Genomic DNA, 21,835 nt, shown 5'->3' with positions numbered 1-21,835 from the left:
TGGCAATACGCCATTGATTGGGTGCTTGTGTAGCTACCCTTTTCCCCGCAGCATCAAATTTGATACTTTCTTTGTCAGGGGATGGGGTATCCCCTGAAGACTATTAGCCCGTTTCCTGGCTGCACTGACCACAATAGATTCCGATGGCAGTTGTTGCGTAATGTAGTCTGTTGGTGCAGGCTTACATTTTTTTATCAGTTCTTGGGGTTAGAACCCTAGCTTTGACTGGTTCTTTGAACATGTCGTCTGTGTTTCTACGCATACCAGGAAGCATTGGTAAGCACTGGTAGTGTTTATGAGTAGAGGATAATGTATTAAAAAGGGAATCCTCCTCCAAAGGTTCGGCATGCATTTAGACCCCATGGTATGCAGCTGCCCTAGATATAACTTGGGTGTAAATTGTACTATCCTCTGGTGGTGATTGTTTAGTAGGGTAAAGATCCGGATATTTGTACAGTATAGAGTCCGAGTCATACATGTCTCAAGGGTCCACTGTGTCTCCCTGTGAATAGGTATGGGAGTGTGATGGTGACAGCAGTGGTGGTGGGGTAGTAGGTCGCGATGAGAACGAAAGCTGTGGTGAATGTGGTGGAGAAAGCTGGAGCGGTGATGGCTTCTTCTTTCGTTTGAATATTTTTCTGGTGGTGGAGCAGTATCAAGAGTCTCTTGAAATGCCAGCTTTCTTTTTTGTCTGTGGAGGTGTAGAAGCAATAATTTTCCCAGTCTCTTTGTGGATGTGTATTCTTCTCTGCTTACTGTCTATAATCTCCAAAATTGGATGAATATCAGATTCCTCTATATGATGTTCTGTTTTTGTGCCCTGAGAGGATTGTTCAGTGACTTTTTGGGGCAAATGTTTCAAACAAGTTGAAAGTCCTGTCTCTTCTGTATAGAAGGATGTTTTTGGTCCCGAAGATAGTAGCCGAGGTTTCGGCTCTGAATCCAGACGCAGTAATTTCAGATCTGAAGATTGTAGGTGTCGTCTCGGTTCGGAGGTGGAGCTTCTTATTTTCTTGCTCGACTCCAGGCACCAAAACAGGCGTGGCCTGTTGATGGGGTGACTTGGGTTCGGTGCCGAAAAAGGCCAAGGGCCGGTCGCAGACTACTTTCTTTTGGGTGGAACCATGGCTTTCCAGCAGTGATGTGCGCAAGGCCTTGCTCGATTTTTTGAAAGTGAGTGTAGGGGCAGGTGTACTCACATGTTGTGCCGCTGTGATCAGCTGGCTGTTTGGAGTTAGAATCTTGGATTCAAACAGCTGTCTGTGCCTGCTCCTCCTCTAAGGTGTCGGTGGACTCTGTATATTTCGACGCCATCTCGACTCTTCTTGCCCGTTGATCACGCAGTGTCTTTTTATACCGAAATTAACTGCCAGCTTCACAATCTTTCTCTCGATGTTCAGGAGAAAGGCAAAGATTACATACCAAGTACTGGTCAGTATAAGGGAATTTTGTGTGGCATTGAGGACAGAATCGGAATGGAGTCTGATACATCAGGCTACTAATAGGCTCAAGAAGGGCGCAAGCGCCCAAAAGGGCGTTTTCTTGGTCATGATGGTACTATCAGATCGATTGCAGATGTAAACACGTTTGAAAATAATACCAACGGTATAAGAAAGCAAATGTAAAGTTTCCGAATTGAAAGTGTCGGAGCGAGAGGGCAGACGTCCGAACCCGACGGCGGAAAGAAAACAATCTAACAAAGGAGTTGATGCCCAGGCGCATTAAAATGAAACTGAATTGGTAATTTTTTCCCGAGGTGAAAAATCATAGATATTTGCGATGTGCCGGGTTTATGGGAATGTGGAAATAATCGCCTTTGATATCTAATGCTGTCATGTAATCTCCTTGTTGTAATAGAGGAATTACATCTTGCAGAGTGGCCATATGGAAATGCTCTGAAAGTATGTATAGATTCAGAAGTCTGAGATCTAGAATTAGTCTTAATGAGCCATCTTCTTAGGTATGAGGAAGTATAGGGAATATACTCCTACTCCTTGCTGTGATAGGGAAACAGGTTCTATAGTTCCTTTGAGAAGAAGGGATTGCACCTCTTCTTTTAAGAGGTAGAGAGCCGTGTGAAACTTTGAGTGCACGGGAAAATATTTGGGGGAATGGAGAGGAGTTCTAGACAGTAACTATGATGGATAATTGATAGAACCCATTGACACATGGTGGTACTTGACCACTGGGGATAGAAATGAGTGGTGTTCCCCCTACTGAAGAACTGTGTGCTGGTGCAAGGTGTAGCCAGTCACTGTCATGTATGTGAGGCAGAACCTCTAGAGGTGGATGTCTTCCCTTTACTTTATTATTGGCACCTCTATTTGAACCTCAAAAGGACCCCCTGTTGTAAAAGTGTGTGCTTTGTTTTGTTTGGGAGGTGGATTTACCTGTGGCACCTGGTTTCTTACTTTCCTCATCAGGAAGAGGTGCATCTCCTGTTGATTGGTTGTTGGCCCACTTACGTGCTGCACAAACTACAATGGAATCTGGAGGCAATTGTGACCTAATATATTTAGGGTCTGTGGGAGCTGCTTTGTAATTTTTTGTCAACTCTTGGATTAATTACTCTAGATCGGCTGGTCTCTTTAAAAATATCTGTAGCATGTCTGAGCATGCCTGGGAGCGTGGGAAGAAACTGACTTACCTTGTGGGTAGAAGGTAGCGTGTTAAATAGAAAATCATGTGTCAGAATGGATTTGGACATTATGGTAAACAGATGCCAGTGTTATGACCTGCTGATAAAATGTTGCGTCTTCAGGTGGTGAAGGACGTGCAGGATATAAATCAGGGTCATTTGGAAGTATGGGATATATGTCAAAAGAATCCCATGGGTCTATGCCCTGTGGAATGTCTCCCATGTCATCTCTGTGAGGTGTTGATGAACCTTGTGAAGAGAATTGTGGAGAAAATTGTGGATCCACTATAGGTGGAGGAGATTGTGGAGGAGGAGTGATAGGAAGTACAGGAGAGTGTGGAGGAGAAGGCCTAGACTGTACTGGAGCCTTATCTTTGGATGGCTTCTTGGGTGGAGGATCTGTATCCAAATCTTCTCGGACATGAGTTTCCTTTAATAGGGAACTGGAGGAGAAACAATAATTTGTCTTGTTCCTTTTTTAATATGAATTTGTCACGGACAAGATACATTGTTTCAAGGACAGGCACCACTATTGAGTCTGAAGAAAGGTTTGAGTCCTTTGAAGTATGGATTTTTGATTCCAAAATGTTCAGATCCTTTTGCTGAATCGGAGTCTTCGGCTCTGAAGCATATGAAGAAACACTCGGGTCGAAGGTTCGACTCAATCCAGAGACTGAATGAGTTGTGGACCCAGTGGTCGATGCCGAAGACGTTTTTATCTTGACTATTTTCTGTGCTGAGCCCAAAGGTGGGGGCATCAGAATGTAATTTTCGGGTCCGACCATGGCCCGAAGGCAGTGGTGGACTGACAACCGTCTTATGTGGCTTTTTTAATGTCTTTATGTGTGGGCTTGGGGTAGTACTCACAGTTTGTGCCGAGGTAAGAGGCTGGCTTTCGATGTCTGATTGAACATCCAAGTCCGAATCCCCTACAGAAAAAGCCTATTGTTGATGGATCGCCTCCTGCACATGTTCTTCCCTGAAGACATCAGGGGTGTTCTCCGGCATCTTCGATAACATTTCCAATCAATGCGCTCTTCGGTCTTGTAGCGTTTTCTTCTAACAAAAAGATCGACAGGAATCGCAGGTTTCTTCCCTGTAGTCCGGGGCCAAGCATGATGATCGGTGTGCAGGAATTTTAAATGGCATCATGGGCAAAAATTAAATGGAGTGAGTTCCATTAGCCCTGATTTCTCAACACCAAGTGGAGTACTAGGCCAGAGATGGGTGTTGGCGCCTGAAGGGTGGTGATACCGACCCCCGACACAAATTCAAATTGAATGTGTAATATAAAGAATACGCAATCGAAATACAATACCGTCGCTGAAAGTAAGATGAAAAGAAGTGTTCGGAGTATTCCAAGCAGACAAATACCAGAGCGAGAGGAATACATGTCCGAACCAGACAGTGGAGAGAAAACAAACAATCTAACAAAGGACTCGATGCCCATGTGCATCATCACAGAAAGGAGGAGTCACTCAATCTTGTGACTCGAAAGGATTCTTTGAAGAAAAACAACGTGTAACACTTCGAACCCAATACTAGATGGTGGACTTATGCAAACCATGTGTATCAACAGCCACACATGCTGGCAACCCAATTGGTATTGGGCTGTAAAACAGTTGTATGTGCTTTGTGCAGTGTATCCTTGTTCATTATTATTAGAAATATTCACCTAAGCCTAAAACACATCACATTTTACAATCTCCTGCTAAAGGCTTGCATTTCAATGTAAACCATTAGACACCAATTGCAACTCTACTGTTCGGTAAACTGTTGCAGGCAAGAAAGCCTAGCAAAGGGGAGATATACCTTTATATTTGAAAGGCAGTTTTAACTCAACATTTTGATCAAAGTCACTGAAAAAGAAGAGTTGAAGACTTGGAGATACCCTAATATGTCCGCAAATAGGTCTGTGGATAGCAGCAAAATATGTTTTTTTTGGGGGAAAAAAGGCTGACATTCGCCAGCTTGAAATGATCAATTATTTGTATGAAGAACAAGATGATAAACAGACTGCTTAGGACTTTGATCAATAGCATTGTCAAAAAAAAAAAAAAGACCTCCTGAAGATACTTTTTGGGGATTGCAAACTATACATATATGTCCAGAACAATGTCAGTGAACCTCATTGAAGTCTACACCACATAATGGCAGATCGCATATAATGTTCAGCTCTCAGCACCCAATAGTCAGTCAAATTCCAAGTCTATTCATGAAACTCTTAAGTACATAAACGTCTGCGAAATCTTTCACCATTCAGCCCCAGAGATATACACATTTTTTTTTTTTTTTTAAACAATATGCTACCCTTCAAACACGGAATAAGGTAAAGACACGTGACTCTGACCTCTCGGAGATTGTGAAATCTGATGAACTTAAGATCAGCCAGTTTTGAGCATTGGGAATCTATGCATCCATTCTGCTGTGAGCTTCTCCTGTATTACTTTGGAACCCGTCCTAAACAATTTGGGAGCAACTTTCAGGGATCACTCAAAAAGGGAGTACTTTCCCTTACAGAGTTTCAAACAAACTAGACAAATGTCACCAACATCTGCTTTTCCTATGGACAAACTGACCTATCTGTAGCAAACAACAAGTTTGACACCTTTCTAATATCACAGAACTGGCACATTACATAGTATGATGTGATATGGGATGCGCATCAGTGATCATCATTTGTGAAGCATTATGTGATGCGAGATGTCATGAACAGCATATGTGGTGGTGGAGAGAACAGTGCCGAGCTAACAATCACTGACAATGTCATGTGTTTTTATTATTATAAGGTTAGACCGTATACCCAACATATCTAGTTTTTATGGAAATGTGTACAGTTCTATCTCACTTTTTTATCTTCTGAGAAAAGTTTCATAACTGATCGTTAACAGTTTTTTAGTGAATAAATATACAGAAAGATTCGTACCAAGAAGATATTTTCAAACCTGCTCATCAGAAATCGCAAAGATTGCCTCGGATGCACTCACAAACGCAAAACACATTCCTCCATGAGTTTCAACAACAGTTTAAAAAATATTCAATTATTAAATCTAGGCGTTTGCTCAGGAAATTCAGAATTTGAACAGCTACTTCTTGATCAGTTGCTCTACTTTTTTTTTAAAACCTTTTTCTTTTTAATCCAGATGAGGTGGTCACCTGAATATATGAAGGAGGAAGTAACATGTACAAGAGTTCATTCATCACTTCACTGCTAGTGCAAAACTGGGCAAAGAGTCCAGATTATCGGAACTGCATGTCCACCATAGTACTCCAGAGAGGTTGTATGACCCTTTTGTAGTACAGACTGTGCTGCTTGACCCTGTCATGCCTTCAATAAGGAGCAAACCTTCATTATCATGGAAGCATACTCTCATGCAAGAGAGAATTATTTTGCCTGTGCGCATGCTTCTAGCACCAAAGCATGTGCACACACATAGAGGTCAGACTTGTGCGCTGAATGTTCTCTATCCAGGAGGTGACAGGCTTCCAAAAATCTCCCCTGGGCACCCTTTGAAAGAGGGCATGGAGGTTCCCGTGGACCCTTGGATGACAACCAAGGGGGGAGGACAAGCAGTAACAAAGCACATCTCAAACTGATCTCCCACAAAGGAAGAAAAAGATGTGGGCATGGTACACCACAGTGGCGGCAAAACCAAGTTTGTGTACTCCTTTTGTAACATATATCCTAAACGTAACCGCATTTTACCTGTGGATGAGAAGGTGACTTCTTTAAGCCTGGGTTATAATTGATTACTTCTAAGGACATAACCCAACCAGGTAAACTGTAGTGTAAACCTTTAGCTCACAGAATGGCAAAAAGCACGAATGTTTTACACGCAAACTAGTTTGTGCTAGTAAACAATGCCACAGCTATATCTCTAGAGTAATTCACTGCAGTCCCGCAGAAGAGCTCCACTGCACCAATACCAAATAAGGAAAGGCAACGTTGTGACATGCCAATCTGCAAGTTTAGGTCAGCATTATACCTGTAAGGTGTGTGTGGCATATACAAAAGAAACCAAGAATGCAGATTATCACATACATGAATAAAGGAGCAAAAAATATCACAGTGCATGATGACATCAAAGTGTCAGTAGAATTGTAGGAAAACACCTTCCTACGTGATTCCCAACATTAAAAAAAAAAACTTACAGTCTGAGAAATATACCAATCCCCTATTGATGAATATCAGAGAAAATGAATAATAACTGTTTCTGCCCTGCTACGATCCAAGCAGATGGCCACTCTACACAGACGTCAGCACTGGGCACTGTACAATTGGACATCACCAGAAACCTGGAATTGAGAAACTTCTTTCAATTCTAGGAATGAAGGGTTGTACTCGCCAAGTGGAAAGCCATTAATGGCTATCTTGAAGGCTTGAGCTTCACAGAGGAGCAGAATCTAAGAAAAAGATAGGAAACAAGAGAAAAACATATGCGTTAATTGCTCTTTCGCGCCACAAGTCACTAGATCTTCTTATCTTTGGAATCCCAAGCAGTTCTGCGGCTGCATTACACAGGGCCCGAGGAGGTTAAGTGTTGTATGTGGCCATTTCAGCCCCCCCAGGTGCACTCTGATGTTACAGAAAGGCTGCAGATGCTTGTACAGCCCCTTCTGTTACACAGATCATGCCGACACACCTATAGAATCAGGGTCATACAAACACTTTCCCCTGTGCCCACGCTGTATTATGGAAGCAGGTGTAGAGGCAAAGAGGCAATCAAGAGGAGGACTGACTGTGTACTACAAATAAGTGGCACACAGTGCACCCCCAGAAGGTGCAACTCTAGATGGGAAGGAACTGGGCACCATGGAATCCCCCCCAGACACCACCTACAGGCTGGTTCAGTAACTCAATGCACCTCCCTGCAAAGGGGTGGGGGGGGGAATCTCTACTCAGTTATAAAGCAGGCAATGTGCCACCTGCTGTTTGAAAATGGAGTGGCTGCTCCAAGAAGTAGCTCTGCCTTTCACTTATGCATTGCCCCCAGGCAGTCACAATTTTGCACCTTCCCTGGAAGCAGTGTATTGCCTGTACTAAGGGGCACTTACCCAGACGGTGCTTGATGCACCTAGCTAAAGGTGACCTTCATAGCAAATAGGCATAGTGGTCCTTTACACAAGCAGCCCCAAGTGTTCATAACTTCTTTGGGACCAAGTGGAAATAAAATATCCAAAAATACAATGTGTTAGCTTTTGGATCCCAAAGAGCAGTGGTGAAGTAAAAGTTACTTACCTTCATTAGTGATATTTCTGATGGAAACATACTCTTTCTATGGATCCCTCACTTTACAAATCCTCCACAGGTGTTAGACTGGTCCAGAAAGCTATTCCATAGCTGCTAGGTGGCGCCATGTGGTTCTGGCTGCATTAACCTGCTACCATTGTGTGATTGGTGCCAACTTGTGTGCTGTGTGATCACCACCACCGACTGAGGGGTGCAGAGCGGAATCAAGAAAACATCAATGAAAGCAAAAATATCAGCATCAATATATTTGCATACCTTGGGGTCATTTTATATATTGCACTGCTTCATAAGGGGATTAGGGCAGGCAGAGAGGAATCTACAGGAAGAATATGTATCCATACTGCCCAAAAGTTAAGTAATTCTTGCTTTGAATAAATACATCTGCCTGCAGACCTTTCAAGAATGAGCCCAAAGCAATATCCTTTCATGAGGTGAGAATGTGTAGAGCAAATCAACTAAGGAAATCAAACAGTACTGCTCTGGCAAAGTGTCTGCCACTTCATGCTTGTCTGTGGGGCAGCAATGTTTAGCAAACATAAGTGGAGATGACCATGTGGCTGCCCACCAGATGTCAGTCATAAAAACACCTCTTGTGTGAACTGGGGAAGCAACTGTGGGCATGGTGGAGTGGACTGAATGCCCTCTAGAGAGATGCCTTGGCCAAGAAGTAGGAGACCTTCCTACACATGATATTCAAGCACAAAATGGTGTATTCTGTCACTTTCATGCCTTTCTTGACTTCGACAAGGTCTACAGAGAGCTGATCTTCCAGTCTGTCCTGTGATGGGCTGTCAATGTAATAGAAGAATGTATGACTGGGGTCCAGTCTCCTTGGTGTAAGGTGAAAAGGAAAGAGAGGCATAAGAATAATAGATTGGGCTATAAAAAAGGTGGAATCACTTTGAGCAAAAAAGCTGGGTCCAGAAAATTAATTTGACCAGCTAAAAAATGTGGAATGAGGACAAACGGAGAGGACCTGAAGTTCTCGACCCATTGTGCAAGGGTTATTTCAACCAACAATTCAACCTTCAAAGTAAGAAGTCCAATTTGACAACTGTGCATTGACTTGATATGAGATGCCATTAAGAATGTTCCCAAAAGCATCACATTTCACTGACGAATGAATGGGAGGAAACATATAAAGAAAATCTTTCAGAAAATATGGCACTAATGACGATAAGGGATAAAAGTCTTTTGACTCTCACCACCTCTCAAATTTGTTTCAGTGATCGGCATAAATCGATTTCCTAACTAGTTTTCTTGCAGCCAAAATGACATGAGCAGTTTCATAACAGAGTGAAAAGGACTCTAGTTGGCACCAGTCTATCTTCACGTGTGTAGCCACAGCATTTGGGGATTTAGGAGGAGATCGTGATCATTCTACTTTGACAGGAGGTCCACCCTCTTTAGGAGTGGAAGATGTGGATGAATGCTTTGCTCCATCACGTTGGCATACCAAACCCTCCTTCCCCAATTTAGAGCCATCAGAATCAGCCATGCTGGGTTCTCTTGCACCTTCCACAGGACTTTCAACAGAAGTGGAATCAGTGAAAACATCAACAGCAGGCTCTGGGGCCAGATTAAGTTGACAGTTTCCTTTTGAGGCCATTAAGAGGGAAGTGTATAGCACTAAACTAAAGACATGTCCTGTTTTGGGCTTTGGCAAAGAGATACACAGGTAGGAACTCTAATCTGAAGAGCACACCATTAGTTGACACTTGTGGTCCTTGAAAAAGGGGAAAACGAGAACATCTGCACTCCCTTTGAGAGACCCTACCAGAGGGGTAGTTGCTGGGAAAATGAACCTTCACTGTTTCACTGCCGGAGGCAAATCACATCCCAACACAGAGCTCATGACCTCATGCTGCCAAGTCTGTTAGAGTTATGGATGGTGGTATTGTTCAGAAGAAACTGAACGGCTCTCCCAGATACTGCAGGGAGAAAGTACTTTGCAGTGAGGAAGACTATCTGCAGTTCTAGCACATTCTATGTGCGGGTACTTCTGGACCAAAACAACTCTGTGGTGTCACCCAGATGGCATCTGTGACCACAGTTGTTGATGACTAGTCAAGAGACCCTATTCAGGATTGGAGGAGTACATTCACTTACACAAGTCCAGGTGAACTGCCTCGCAGATTTGTACCACAGCCAAAAAGCCCATTTGGTGTTTGAGTTAGAGATGTCACAGGCACCACTGGTGTTCAAACATACACTACTTGGCATGCGTAACTGACTGGTTCATGAGGCCATGTGGTCTAGCTGATATAAGACCTGGAAGACTAGGTGACAAAGGTGTTCCATAAACCTCAGAATCAACTCTTGAATATCCATAATCCTCTAAGGAGGAGGAATGGACTTCATGTGGGTCGCATATAGCATGACCCATACAAAGTTCAACCTGAGCACTAGAATCAGGTGGTAATTTGCAGCATTTATACCAAAGTAAAATAAATTGATTGTGTCCGGAAGATGTACCTGGGCCTGTGCAGGGACCTCTGCATTAGCCAGCAAGTCAACCAAGTATGGAAATGGTTGACTACTGACCCTCCGTGTAGCCACCATATCCACAAGCAATGTTGTGAAAACTTGGTGTGGTCAGAAACCAGAATGGCAAGACATCAAGCTGATAATGCTGGGACTCTATGGTGAACCGCAAGTAACGCTTGTGAGCAGGGTTAATAGAAGATGGAAGAACATCGAAAAGTGATCAAGGGATGTCAATCAATCTCCAGAGTTCAGGGCCATCAGAACATGGTTCAGAGAAAACAGTTTGGAATTGTTGTCCAAATAAACAAGTTTAGAAGACTGGTCTGGGTATCTGCCCATTTTCTCTAAAAGTGACATCTCTATGGACTCATTGATCAGCAAAGCAAGGACCTCTGCCTCCACAATTGTGGCATTTGTTTGAGAGCATGGCATGGCACAAGAAGGATGTTCCGGAGAGAAGGACAGGAAGGGTGTAGCTATTGTGGATCAACTAGATAATCAAGCGGACTGTTGTGATTATCTCCCAATTGGTCTTTCCTCCTTAGAGAATCATGAATATTCAAGAGTGGGAAACCTTCCCCTCAATGGAAGATGGTGGTATAATAGGGATGTGGGGCAGTTAGAAAGGTTTTGATGCAGCAGGTCTGGTAGGGGACAGGAGGATCAGATCAGTTTCTGTCAGTCTCTAGATCCTCCCACCAACAAAGCAGAGCTACATTTGCTGAGTTGTCTGGAACAGCTGGGAGGGTCATCTCTGCTGGTATGCTGACCCCTGGAACAGTCACAATCTTTCTGTATAAATTAATTAAATGCATGGCAGTGGCAAGGCCAGGTCTACTGTGCAGGACACAGCCCTCCTTTTCCCAAACAACTCCAGGAGGATGCCATCTTCTAACAAAAAATCTGCTCGCCATTGAAACGCATGTATAGCAGAGTGTCCTGGACATCTCCAGAAAAGCCACGAGAATATACCCTGGCATGGTAACATAAAAAGATAGCAGCGCGAATGGACTGGGCCCACAGTATCCAAGCTATACATCAGGATCGGTTATGAAGCATCCAAGCCGCACACCAGGATCTATTTCAAATCATCCATCACTAATCAAATTGAACATGGGTAGGTTTACAAATGCCAATTTGACTAATTCCCACAAAGCATGGACATAGAAGTCTATGGGGCATGCAGAATATATCTAAAAAAAAAGTAAGGCTATCAGACAAAAACAAATATCTGGCCCACAGTGTCCACTCATATTGACTCCCTCTCTGGAGAGGTTATGTGGAAGGGTACTGGAGTTCAATTAGGAGGATGAGGCCTGAACCAAAGGTTCTCTGACACTAATGCCTCATTGAAGGGGAGCAAGGACTTGGCCGCAACATTTCTATCAAAATGTTAGACTTTTGCTCCTCAGAAGATAAAAGCAATTTCAAAGTTTCTGCCACTTTATGCACCACTGAGGGAAAGGGTGAGACATCTCTGTTAGTGGCCCTGACGAGTGACACAAGTCCCCTTCTGAAGTGGGATCTAGAACATATGGATTTTGCAGGTCAATATAAAGACTCACATCTGATTACAACTGGGGGAAGCTGATTGTCAGCACCAGAATCATTATTTTCTGTGTTGCTATAATCTCTATTAGGCATAATTACGGTTTTGAAATCAGATCTGAATAACTCCTCTATCTGTGATGCCAAGTCTGGCACTGGGGTGATGTGAATGGCACCAGACAGACAGGGTATGGAACTGAAGTACGCAACTTTTTTTTTGTTTAGAAGCTGTGGCCAGAGCCTGTGGAGGCATGGATTTCGGATGCATCAGACTTGGAGCAGAATGAGTCACCAGGACCAAAGGATCGAATTTGCCCCTTGGGAGTGGCCCAGAAGATATCATCCTAAAGATGCCCAACATCACCTAATAGAAGTCCTCGTCCTGCATAGTTGTGACACGAGTCAAAAATTTGGGATCAATCCTCTGCAGATTCAGAATCAGCTAAGAGAACAAGACAGAGACCAGCTCAACTGAATGGCTATGTAAGCTACAAAGGTCCTGTTAATGGGACTGTTCCTTCCAGAGAGAAGAGGGATGCACATTCTACGGAAGGTACTTCTTGTGTTTTTTGAGCCAAGGACTTTTGGAAGATCATTCATTCACAGGAAACTTACCAGCAAAAGAAGTGGTGTCTGTCTATGCTATCCTTGGCTAAAATACAACTTGGCCTCTAACTCCCTGATGGCAATCAGGGGCATCAGGCAACACAAATCACAGGTTGTTTCATCATGGTCAGATCCAAGACACTATGTGCAAATGTTGTGTGGGCCCTGATAACGACATCATTTCTCAGGGCATAGTTCGGGGGAGACAATTGACCTAGTTGGTGTCAAAACTGGGCAAAATGTAGTTCATAAGGCACTGAGCTAGAGCTGTTGGGCATGCTGATGAGGTGTTAGAAAAACAGGAATGCAAACAGCAGGTTGGTGCACATTATAAGCTGATGACTTCACATCCAGAAGTCACATGGCGTGACGTGGAAAGACACTGCTGGGAAAAAGCTTTCCAAACCTGCCCAACACCTGCAGAATATTTTAATGGTGAGGAATCAACAGGAAGATGTAGCCATCAGATATTCTCAGGATAGAAAATGTCCTGGATGTAATTTTCTTACATACAGAAAACTTTTACAAGTTTGCAATGTGCGCATGCAGATCAAAAGCTAATTTGAGAAGCTTAACTCTGAATGCCATTAGGCCAGTGAGTTAAAGTCTAATCTCAGTCATACATTTACACCATAATGCTTTTCCACTGAGGGACTTAAAGACAAAGCAGTTTTAACAAAGCAATTTATAATTTATTAAACATAAGAGGGATGTGTACTCTCAGACACAGTGCTGCCACAGCAGTTAATGTGGGATATTAGAAACCCCCTTCAAGAGAATACAATTACTCACACAGCCATCTTCAGGTTTACTCTGCAATTTGATGGTTAACAAAGCATTTTCATTAACAGTCTTAAAATAAATTATAAGACATTCTAGCAAAAACAAAACGCCATGCAAACTAGCACAATACACCTACAATTAAACTGAATTTGACTTACTCTCGTCGATTCCTCTCCTTTCTTTCTTAAGAGTGACCCTGTTCTTATTTTCCATCCTCCGCATGTTTTCTATTTCCGAGTATAACCTCCTGTCAGTCCAATATTGGTCTGCATTAGGGCCCGATTTAGAACCTGATGCAGGGGAATACTCCATCACAAATGTGACAGATATCCCATACGCCATATTACGATCCAACCATATCTAATGGAGATCGTATTATGGCAGACAGGATATTTGTCATGTTTGTGATAGACTATTCCATCAGCCAAGTTCTAAATTGATCCCTTAATCTCTCTAATGTAATTCTGCTTTTGCCAGATACCTAATTTTATAGCTCACAACGTCTCCTCTTTGAAACCCTATCCCTGTAACCTAACATTACCTAATCTCTGCCAGTCTATCTTACTAACAATTCCTCTGAAACCACAAAGCGCCACTAATGATCACACCTAACTGGTATTAATATAATCTATCACAAAGTAAAAGTAACTGGAGCAAATGTATGCAATGTTTTTTTTTCTTGAGAGTACCGGACTAATTGCATTAACCAACATTTACCACTTGACTAACCACTAACCTTAGTTCCAGAGCAGCCTGCTACTCACTGTTAAGCGCTTCAACGCCTCGTCAGGAGTAGTATCATTATAAAAGGAAAATGTTACTTACCCAGTAGACATTGGTTCATGGTATGTAATGCTGTAGAGTTACATGCTTTGATTTATCCTGCCATCTAGTGTTGGGTCCGGAGTGTTACAAGTTGTTTTTCTCCGAAGAAGTTCCTTTTTGAGTCACAGGATTGAATGACTCCGCCCTGTCAGTGATACTGCACATAGGCATCAAGTCCTTTGATAGACTGTTTTCCCGCAGGTGGTTGAGAAAGGGGAATGAGAAGGAAGTATAGAGAAAGAGATGACCATGCAATTGTATTCACATATGTATACAATATATACAAAAATTAAGCAACTGCAATGGCCACAGGTGTATGGGGAGGAGGGTGGGCACCTGTGAATCTACAGCACTACATGCCACATTCAGAGGTCTACTGGGTAACATTTTCCGTTCGACGACATGTATGGCTGTAAATACACATGCTTTCCATAGACTCTAAAGCAGTCCCTCCAAAAAGCAGAGCCTGTGGGAGTTGGAGTTTTTGGGACCAGTGTTCTTAGGACAGGTTGTCCTACATTTGTTTGCTGTTGAGCTTGTATAGCCACACAATGTTTTGTGAATGTGTGTGATGTAGCCAAAGTAGCTGCCCTGCATATGTCAGCTAAATGAATATTTCCCAAAAATGCCACAGCAGCAACTTTTTTCCTAGTGGCATGTGCCCCTGGGAGATTGTGGCAATTGTCTTTTTGCCTTAAAATAACATGTTTGTATGCATTTAACAATCCATCTAGCTATGCCATTCTCTGAGATTGGATTGCCCTTTTAAGGCAGTGCAAAAGCTACAAAAAGTTGTTTTGTTTTCCTAAATTCTTACGTTCTGCAATATAGTACATATGTACCCTATTTACATCTAAAGTGTGGAGTGCCCCCTCTGCTACTGAAACAGGTTTTTGGAAGAAAACTAGCAAATCAATTGTGTGATTGATATGAAATTGAGATACTACTTTTGGTAGGAATCTTGGATTTGTGTGAAGGACCACCTTATCTTTAAGTATTTATAAGAAAGGTTCTTCTAGAGTTAATGCCTGGAGCTCACTGACATGTTTAAGTGATAATGAATATAACCTGAAAAGCTACCTTCCATGAAAGGAATTGAATAGGACAAGTGAAGTGGTTCAAATGGAGGGCCCATGAGCCTAGTGAGTACAATGTTAAAATTCCATGACGGAACAGGTGGAAGTCTAGGTGGGATTAACTGTTTAATTCTGTCATGTTTGGCTCTCATAATACTAAATGAGAGTGCTGGATTTGGGCGGCATCACCACCATGTTGTGGGGAAATGAGACCAATTCCACACCATGTGACAACTGTCAGCCTAACCCTTCCGGCCAGCTAGCGTATCCCACCAGCACCTAAAAGTGGCAGTGATTTGTGGCAGCCATGTGCATGACTTTCTCATTTTTCAGGGATATTGTGGTGCAGCAGATCTCATCCTTTTCTCTTATATTCATCTTACACATGCAAAGACAAACAGAAGCAGAAATTGGTTCAATATATTTTACTGAATCAACTGCGTTCTAGATAAAATAGCGTGCATTGCAATGATTAGGATAATAAAACAGAATAATAGCAATGCGATGACGAGGAAAGTGGAAAAACAAGAAAAGAGGGATGTTTTATAATAAAACATCTGGTGTTCTGAGAAACCTACCCTAACGTAAGAACATGCATGTTTCTCGTGAAGTTACAAAGATTGCTGTCTTCTACTTTGTACTGACAACATATTGGAGATAGTCTTGAGCAAAGCACAGAACAAGAATGTCCAAGTAAAAGGAATGAAAACAGTTTCTGTGCTAAAAGCATACGAGATAAAGGAAATAAAACATCACTACAGAAGAGAGCTCAGAAAATAAAATTAATTGTTACTTGGCTAAAGGGCACAGGCTGCAGACCTATGGCTAAAATAACATGCCCATAAAAGCTACTAAAATAACCTCACAAGTCCTTCCATGAAAGTTTTAATTACAGGGATTCTAAACAATGAGGCATGTTTCCTGATTTGTATATATATATGCAGCTATAGCTGCAAGATGTAGTTTGATTGAAATGTAAGCTAATTCGGCTTGCTGCAAATGTAGCAAGTAGAAAATAATCTCCTGGACAGATGGTTTAATTGGATCAATGTGTTTGGACTGGCAGTAGCAAACAATACGCTTTCATTTTGCTGCATAACATGCCCTGGTTGTCTGCATGCCTCCTTTAAAATGTCCATACATTCAGGAGATAATTTGAGATAGCCATATGGCCTCTGAAGTCATAGAACCTGGTTAAGTTTAGCGATTTGGGGTTTGGGTGCCTGCTCTGTCCATGGTCCTGATTCAGAAGATCCGGCCTATTGGGGAGCTTCTCAGAGGAACTTGCGAGAGGTCCAGAAGTGTTGTGAACCAAGGTTGACGTGCCCATGTGGGGGCTACTAGTATCATAGTGATGTCTGAATTTGCAAACCAGAAATGGAATGAGTGGGAGAGGTGGAAAAGCGTAAGCAAATATCCCTCACCAGTTCAACCATAGAGCATTGCCTTTGGAGAGAGAGTGAGGATACCTGGATGTGAAGTTTGGGCATTTTGCATTTTGCATTTTCTGCTGTGGCAAAAAGATCTATTTGAGGCTGTCCCTACATTTGGAAGTATATTTCAAGGACTTGTGGGTGGGGTTCCCATTCATGGACTTCTTGATGCATCCTGCTGAGCAGGTCTGCAAACTTGTCAGTCCTTGGGAGATACTCTGTCAGTAGGTGAATGTGGTGGTGAGGAGCCCATTTCCATATTGTGTGGGCCAGCTGTGATAACTGGAAAAACGATGTCCCCTCATTTTTGTAGTTACTACATCACTGTCATATTGTCCGTCCGGACAAGGATAACTTTGTGTGTGAGGTGAGGTGGGAAAACTTTGAGACCTAGAAATACCACTTGAAGCACCAGATAATTGGTGTGCATGGCACAATGTTTGTGATCCCAAAGACCCTGCACTGTGAAGTTTTGAAGATGTGCTCCCCAACCAGTCAAGGATGCATCTGTGGTCAGAACAAGTAGAAGCACATGGCCTTGAAAAGGCCTCCCTTTTAGGAGATTGGTAGAGTTCCATTATTGCAGTGTGTGGCAAGTTTGGTGGTCTGTCAACACTAGACCTTGTGACCGAGACCACAGACGAGACAGACACTGCTGTAATGGTCGCATGTGAAGTCTGGCATGTGGGACAAAACACTTAGTAACAAGGCTCTGTCTACAAGAGGAAAAGGATTAATTCCCAAGTCTCAATAGAATAAAGCCACTTCACTCCACACCGCTTAAAAAAATATTCTACTCCCTTACATCCTATCTTTCTCTTGGTTAACATGTTTCGAAAAACTCTCATCAGTGAATATTAGATTAATAAACTAGTCAATGTCTGTTAGAGAAAATAATTCTGAGCAGCGATTTCATTAAGGAAAACAACCATAACTTTCTGTACCGCGGTCCATAATTCCATCGTTTGTTGGACACTGCAGTTTTTAAGATTTCCAAATATTTAAGCACCTTCAAATTAGCTTTTTTTTTTAATGGGGCTGCACTTTCAAAATTACCGTTCTGATGCCAACAGCTCACTTTAAAATGTATTTTGGATCAGTTCTGTTTTGAATGGCTTAGCTTGCCCTGTCAACAGATCTGTTTTTTTATGGCAGTAAAAAGGTACTTTGATCAATAAATGACATACACTACAGATTAAATGAAAAACTACAATGTAAGTATTTAACTAAGCATTTGCTTACATATAGTGCTCATTGCAACAATCTGAACGCTGTAAGTTTCATATATTAAAACTGATAACATCAGATGTACTCATGTTATCAATCTCGGGCGCATGAAGTCTGTCAGCCAAACTATAGACTTCAAACCTATAACCCTCACATTGCACGTATATCCCTGCATTGGACACCTTAGCCCCAGTTAAGTGAATAGGGGTTGCGTGCTGACGTATACCACACAGGTTCATTATCTGCATTAAGCACATTACCTTCCTGAGCCACCTGCCTTTTTAACAGACCAGGCCATAGGCCTGCAGCTGTTACACTAATTAGGGGGGTGACTAGTGAGTGTGAGGCGCACCTACTCTAAAAAGATAATATTGGACACAGGTCTAAAACACGGTGCAAAGGACTGGGGTTACACCCTCTATATCCCCCAAAAACGATAACAAACCGTTATCTACACAATGTACTTTGCCTCTGCACACATGAGCAATATGAAATACTCCAAAATCATTTAGGTTAGAGTACTTAAAGTATATTACGTATCATCACAATACTGACATTCAGATATTTGTAACAGTACACTCATATCCTTCTAACATAAAAGTACCAATGTGTAAAGTCCTTGATTCAACATCCATTAAAGTTCATTTTGGATTTTCCTCCAAAGTCCAAATAATCTTATCCAAAAATCCAGTATATATTTCCTACGTGATTGATCCCAAAGATTAACAATTCAGTCCATCGTCATCGTCAACACGTGTTTCATCCGGGGAGTACCCCTCGGACTTCTTCAGGACCTCCTCAAGTCCATATATACTCGACAAGTAAACACAATAGTGTATCCTATCCTTTTGGGGGTTAGTGTGTGGTTTAAGGGAAAAACATTTTGTTCCCTCAACTGAAGGCACCTAACAGCTATGTGAAGAGCATGAAAGCTTACAGAGATGAGCGGCAGCCATGGGATTTCATGGGAGACTGAGAGGTGCAGTCATTTAAGTAGTGGTGGATCTCATGAACAGTTATGAACTGGTTTACAACGTCTAGGTAAGAGAGTAACCCAGTTGTCTTGATTTGTATGTCCTAATAATGTGGGAGTTTGCCAATGTGAATATTAGTTTTGGTTTAGATTTTTGGTTTTGGTAAGTGTTTGCTCGTTTGTTTATATGTTTACAGTTACATGTGTATTTTCTATTTGTTGTTTACATTGTGTTTTAAAAAATAGCAATACAAATATTTAAATTATAATTTTGTAAACTACTGGAATTTGGTTAAATTGCTCTAATGCACCTCCAACACCATGAATATGGCAGATACTAGTGTTAGTGGTGGCAATGGGATCGACCATCACCATTCGGAGGCTTTGCCTCGGCCATTTTTGTTCTCCTTTGATGCATTTTTTCAGGTTTCCATAGAGTTTGGGCTTGCTTCTTTTTACGGCACGTACCATGGGCAGAGAGGCACAAACAAGAGGCAGAAAGTTTGAGACCCAAAGTTGTTTTCTGAACTATTTCGCTTTCCACTTTTCTCTTGTAATTGTAATTTTATCCGTGGTTCAAAGTAAAGCATGATATGGGACAAGGTAGGCCACCTGTCCTTTGCCTCCATGATATTATTGGTCATGTTGGTTGGAAACATGTCATTGGTCTGGGTTGGCCTGAAATGGCTGGCAACTAGTGTATTATGCTGTGCTCGATATTTTTATTTAGAAATTTCTGTTTAGAATAAAGATTGTATTGTCCCGTGTTAATCACAGCACTTATTAAAAGTTGTGTTCTTCTACATAAATATGGCCATTACCTTTAGGCCCTACCTGGCATGTGCTCTTTGGTGACCATGATAGGATATTACCACAGATAAGATGGCCTCATAGTAAGTAATTGTAAGTAACACAATTTCCACCTACTTAACAACCTTGGCCTAATCACTGAAGGAGGCAGCAGAGTAGTAGACTCATGAAATGGTTTCTAATACCATGACAATCTATCTTAAGTGTCTAAAGTCATTGTAAGAAGGTTAAATAACTTGCATACCATTTTGCTAACACAGTCTTCTGTACAGCATCCATAAACCAAGAGACAGTCTCATACATGAAAAATAGTACCTTTCCACCCTATCACCTCTCTTCACAGCTTCTACTTTTATCTTTTTTTGTAATTAACCAGAGGTGGACAGTTTCGTCCATGTAACCTTACCTCAAAAAATCGTTCAGGATAAAATGGGAAGAAGGTGAGCTTGAGTTGTTTGGCCTCTTCCCAAGTTTCACCCAGCGAGGAACTGCACGCTATGACCTGTTCCCTAAAGCAGGCTGACAACTTGAGGGGAATGAGGTTCGCGTCTGTGGTAAAGACCAGGAGAAGTCTGTAAAAAGGAAATATGACTGGTGAAACATCTTACTAAAGGATTTTACCAGACATATATTTAGCTTCAAAGGGTTTTACGTATAATTGTACAATTTAAAGATGCTGCTCTTAACTGCGAGTAAAAAGTACCAGAACTATGATAATGGGTATAAAGAGTATTGCAATCAATTAGCAGTAAAGGTACCATTAGTCCCCACTCACTTCAACCTACTGACAAACTACTGCATGAGTAAAATAAGATTCCCTTGGGATTGTTAGACAGAAAGTAGGGGCGATCCTTTGATTAGTAAGACCCTGGTCAAAGACTGGAGCATAGGACCCCATCTTTTAGGGGGAAAAAATCAAATCATATTCTGAAAAAATGTCACACTGTGACGACACTACAGCCAAATGTGCACATGCTAGTGTGATGATTTTTGTTTATATTAAAATAAGGCCTGCAATTGTGTCAATGCAGCCATGTGTGCACAGACACTCAACTCCTCACGTGTCAAATAAGGTATGACAATTGGGAACTTAAGGTTTTTCTGAAATAGAAATGGGTGGCGTATAAAGATGGTTTAAGGTAGAACATAGAGTTAGCAACGTTGTTTAAAGGCCAATGTAAGTGGTGGTTTGATTGGTCCTACCGTACCTGACATTTTAGGTGGAATCATTTAGAAATGGTAAATTGTAAGGCACAATGGAGCAGTATTTTTCTTTTATTTTACCCGGTTACAGGACTACTTTCCAAGGGGTCTAGGGGAGGGGACGAGAGGTTAAGTGGTATTCTCCCCCAGAAACACGGTGGCTAAATGGTGATCTATCCCACCACGAAGATTTGGACGTTATTGGTTCGTGGTGTGGGGTAAAGCATGAGTGATATTCGTCTAAATCTTAACATGATTTAATGACCATTTACATCAGCGTTTGAGAGCGCAATCGAAATTGCAGAAAAATCCCATTGAATGCGCACATTTTAAAGCATGTTGCGTCAGTAAGATTAGTTTGTGTATGATAGGATGACAAGTGCATTTTACCTGGACGCTCATGTTCTCCACAGTTCCCGTTAAAGCAGATCACATTGTGCCAGTAATGCTGATCTTTCTAGCATTGCGTGTGGCAAGACTTCTATATGTATTTTTTCATTTTACATGCAATACTGGCCTGACTGAATGCAACCCAAACTAACATAATATTTGCTTCTGCAGTTAAAATGGATGCAGCGTTCGGTAGTAAGTACAGGACCTCCCTCTTATGTGCTCGGATTGCCTGTTTTTTCTTCATTCACACAAACAAGCCGGAAGGACAATATCCTCTCTTTGGTCATTTACTGCTCATAAACGTGGTAGTTAAGATATGGCTGCAAGAAAGAGGACATCGTGCTCTCCCTTTCTCGTAAGAGTGAAGAATAGAAGCAGTAGGTTTTTGCATATATTTTAAACAAGAAACATTGTTCAAATACCCTGCATAATAATACAGGAGCCGAGCACGGGCCTCCCCCTTCTCACTTCATAGGAAAGAACGATTAACAAAGGCATATGACGCTCTGCTAGACAAATGCACCAGTTGACAGAGGTGATGCAGAAACATACTAGTTCTGACTGAGCCTGAAATTATAATAA

General features: G+C 41.9%; 1 protein-coding gene across 1 annotated transcript in view; it reads right to left on the bottom strand.

Annotated features, from left to right (window-relative positions):
- Positions 1–5,396: 5,396 nt before the first annotated feature.
- Positions 5,397–21,835, bottom strand: part of LGALS12 (galectin 12) — a 143,117-nt gene continuing 126,678 nt past the window's right edge. The window contains exons 8-9 of the mRNA XM_069208052.1: positions 20,064–20,229; positions 5,397–7,042 (exon numbers count right to left, since the gene is read on the bottom strand). Of these exons, the coding sequence (XP_069064153.1) occupies positions 6,896–7,042; positions 20,064–20,229 (313 nt within the window). The 3' untranslated portion in view covers positions 5,397–6,895. The remainder of the gene's footprint in view (positions 7,043–20,063; positions 20,230–21,835) is intronic.

The sequence above is a fragment of the Pleurodeles waltl genome, chromosome 9 (genome assembly GCF_031143425.1).
Source record: "Pleurodeles waltl isolate 20211129_DDA chromosome 9, aPleWal1.hap1.20221129, whole genome shotgun sequence".
Taxonomy (NCBI): domain Eukaryota; kingdom Metazoa; phylum Chordata; class Amphibia; order Caudata; family Salamandridae; genus Pleurodeles; species Pleurodeles waltl.
The sequence above is the reverse complement of the archived record's forward strand: the minus strand, read 5'-3'. Positions and strand labels throughout refer to the sequence as shown.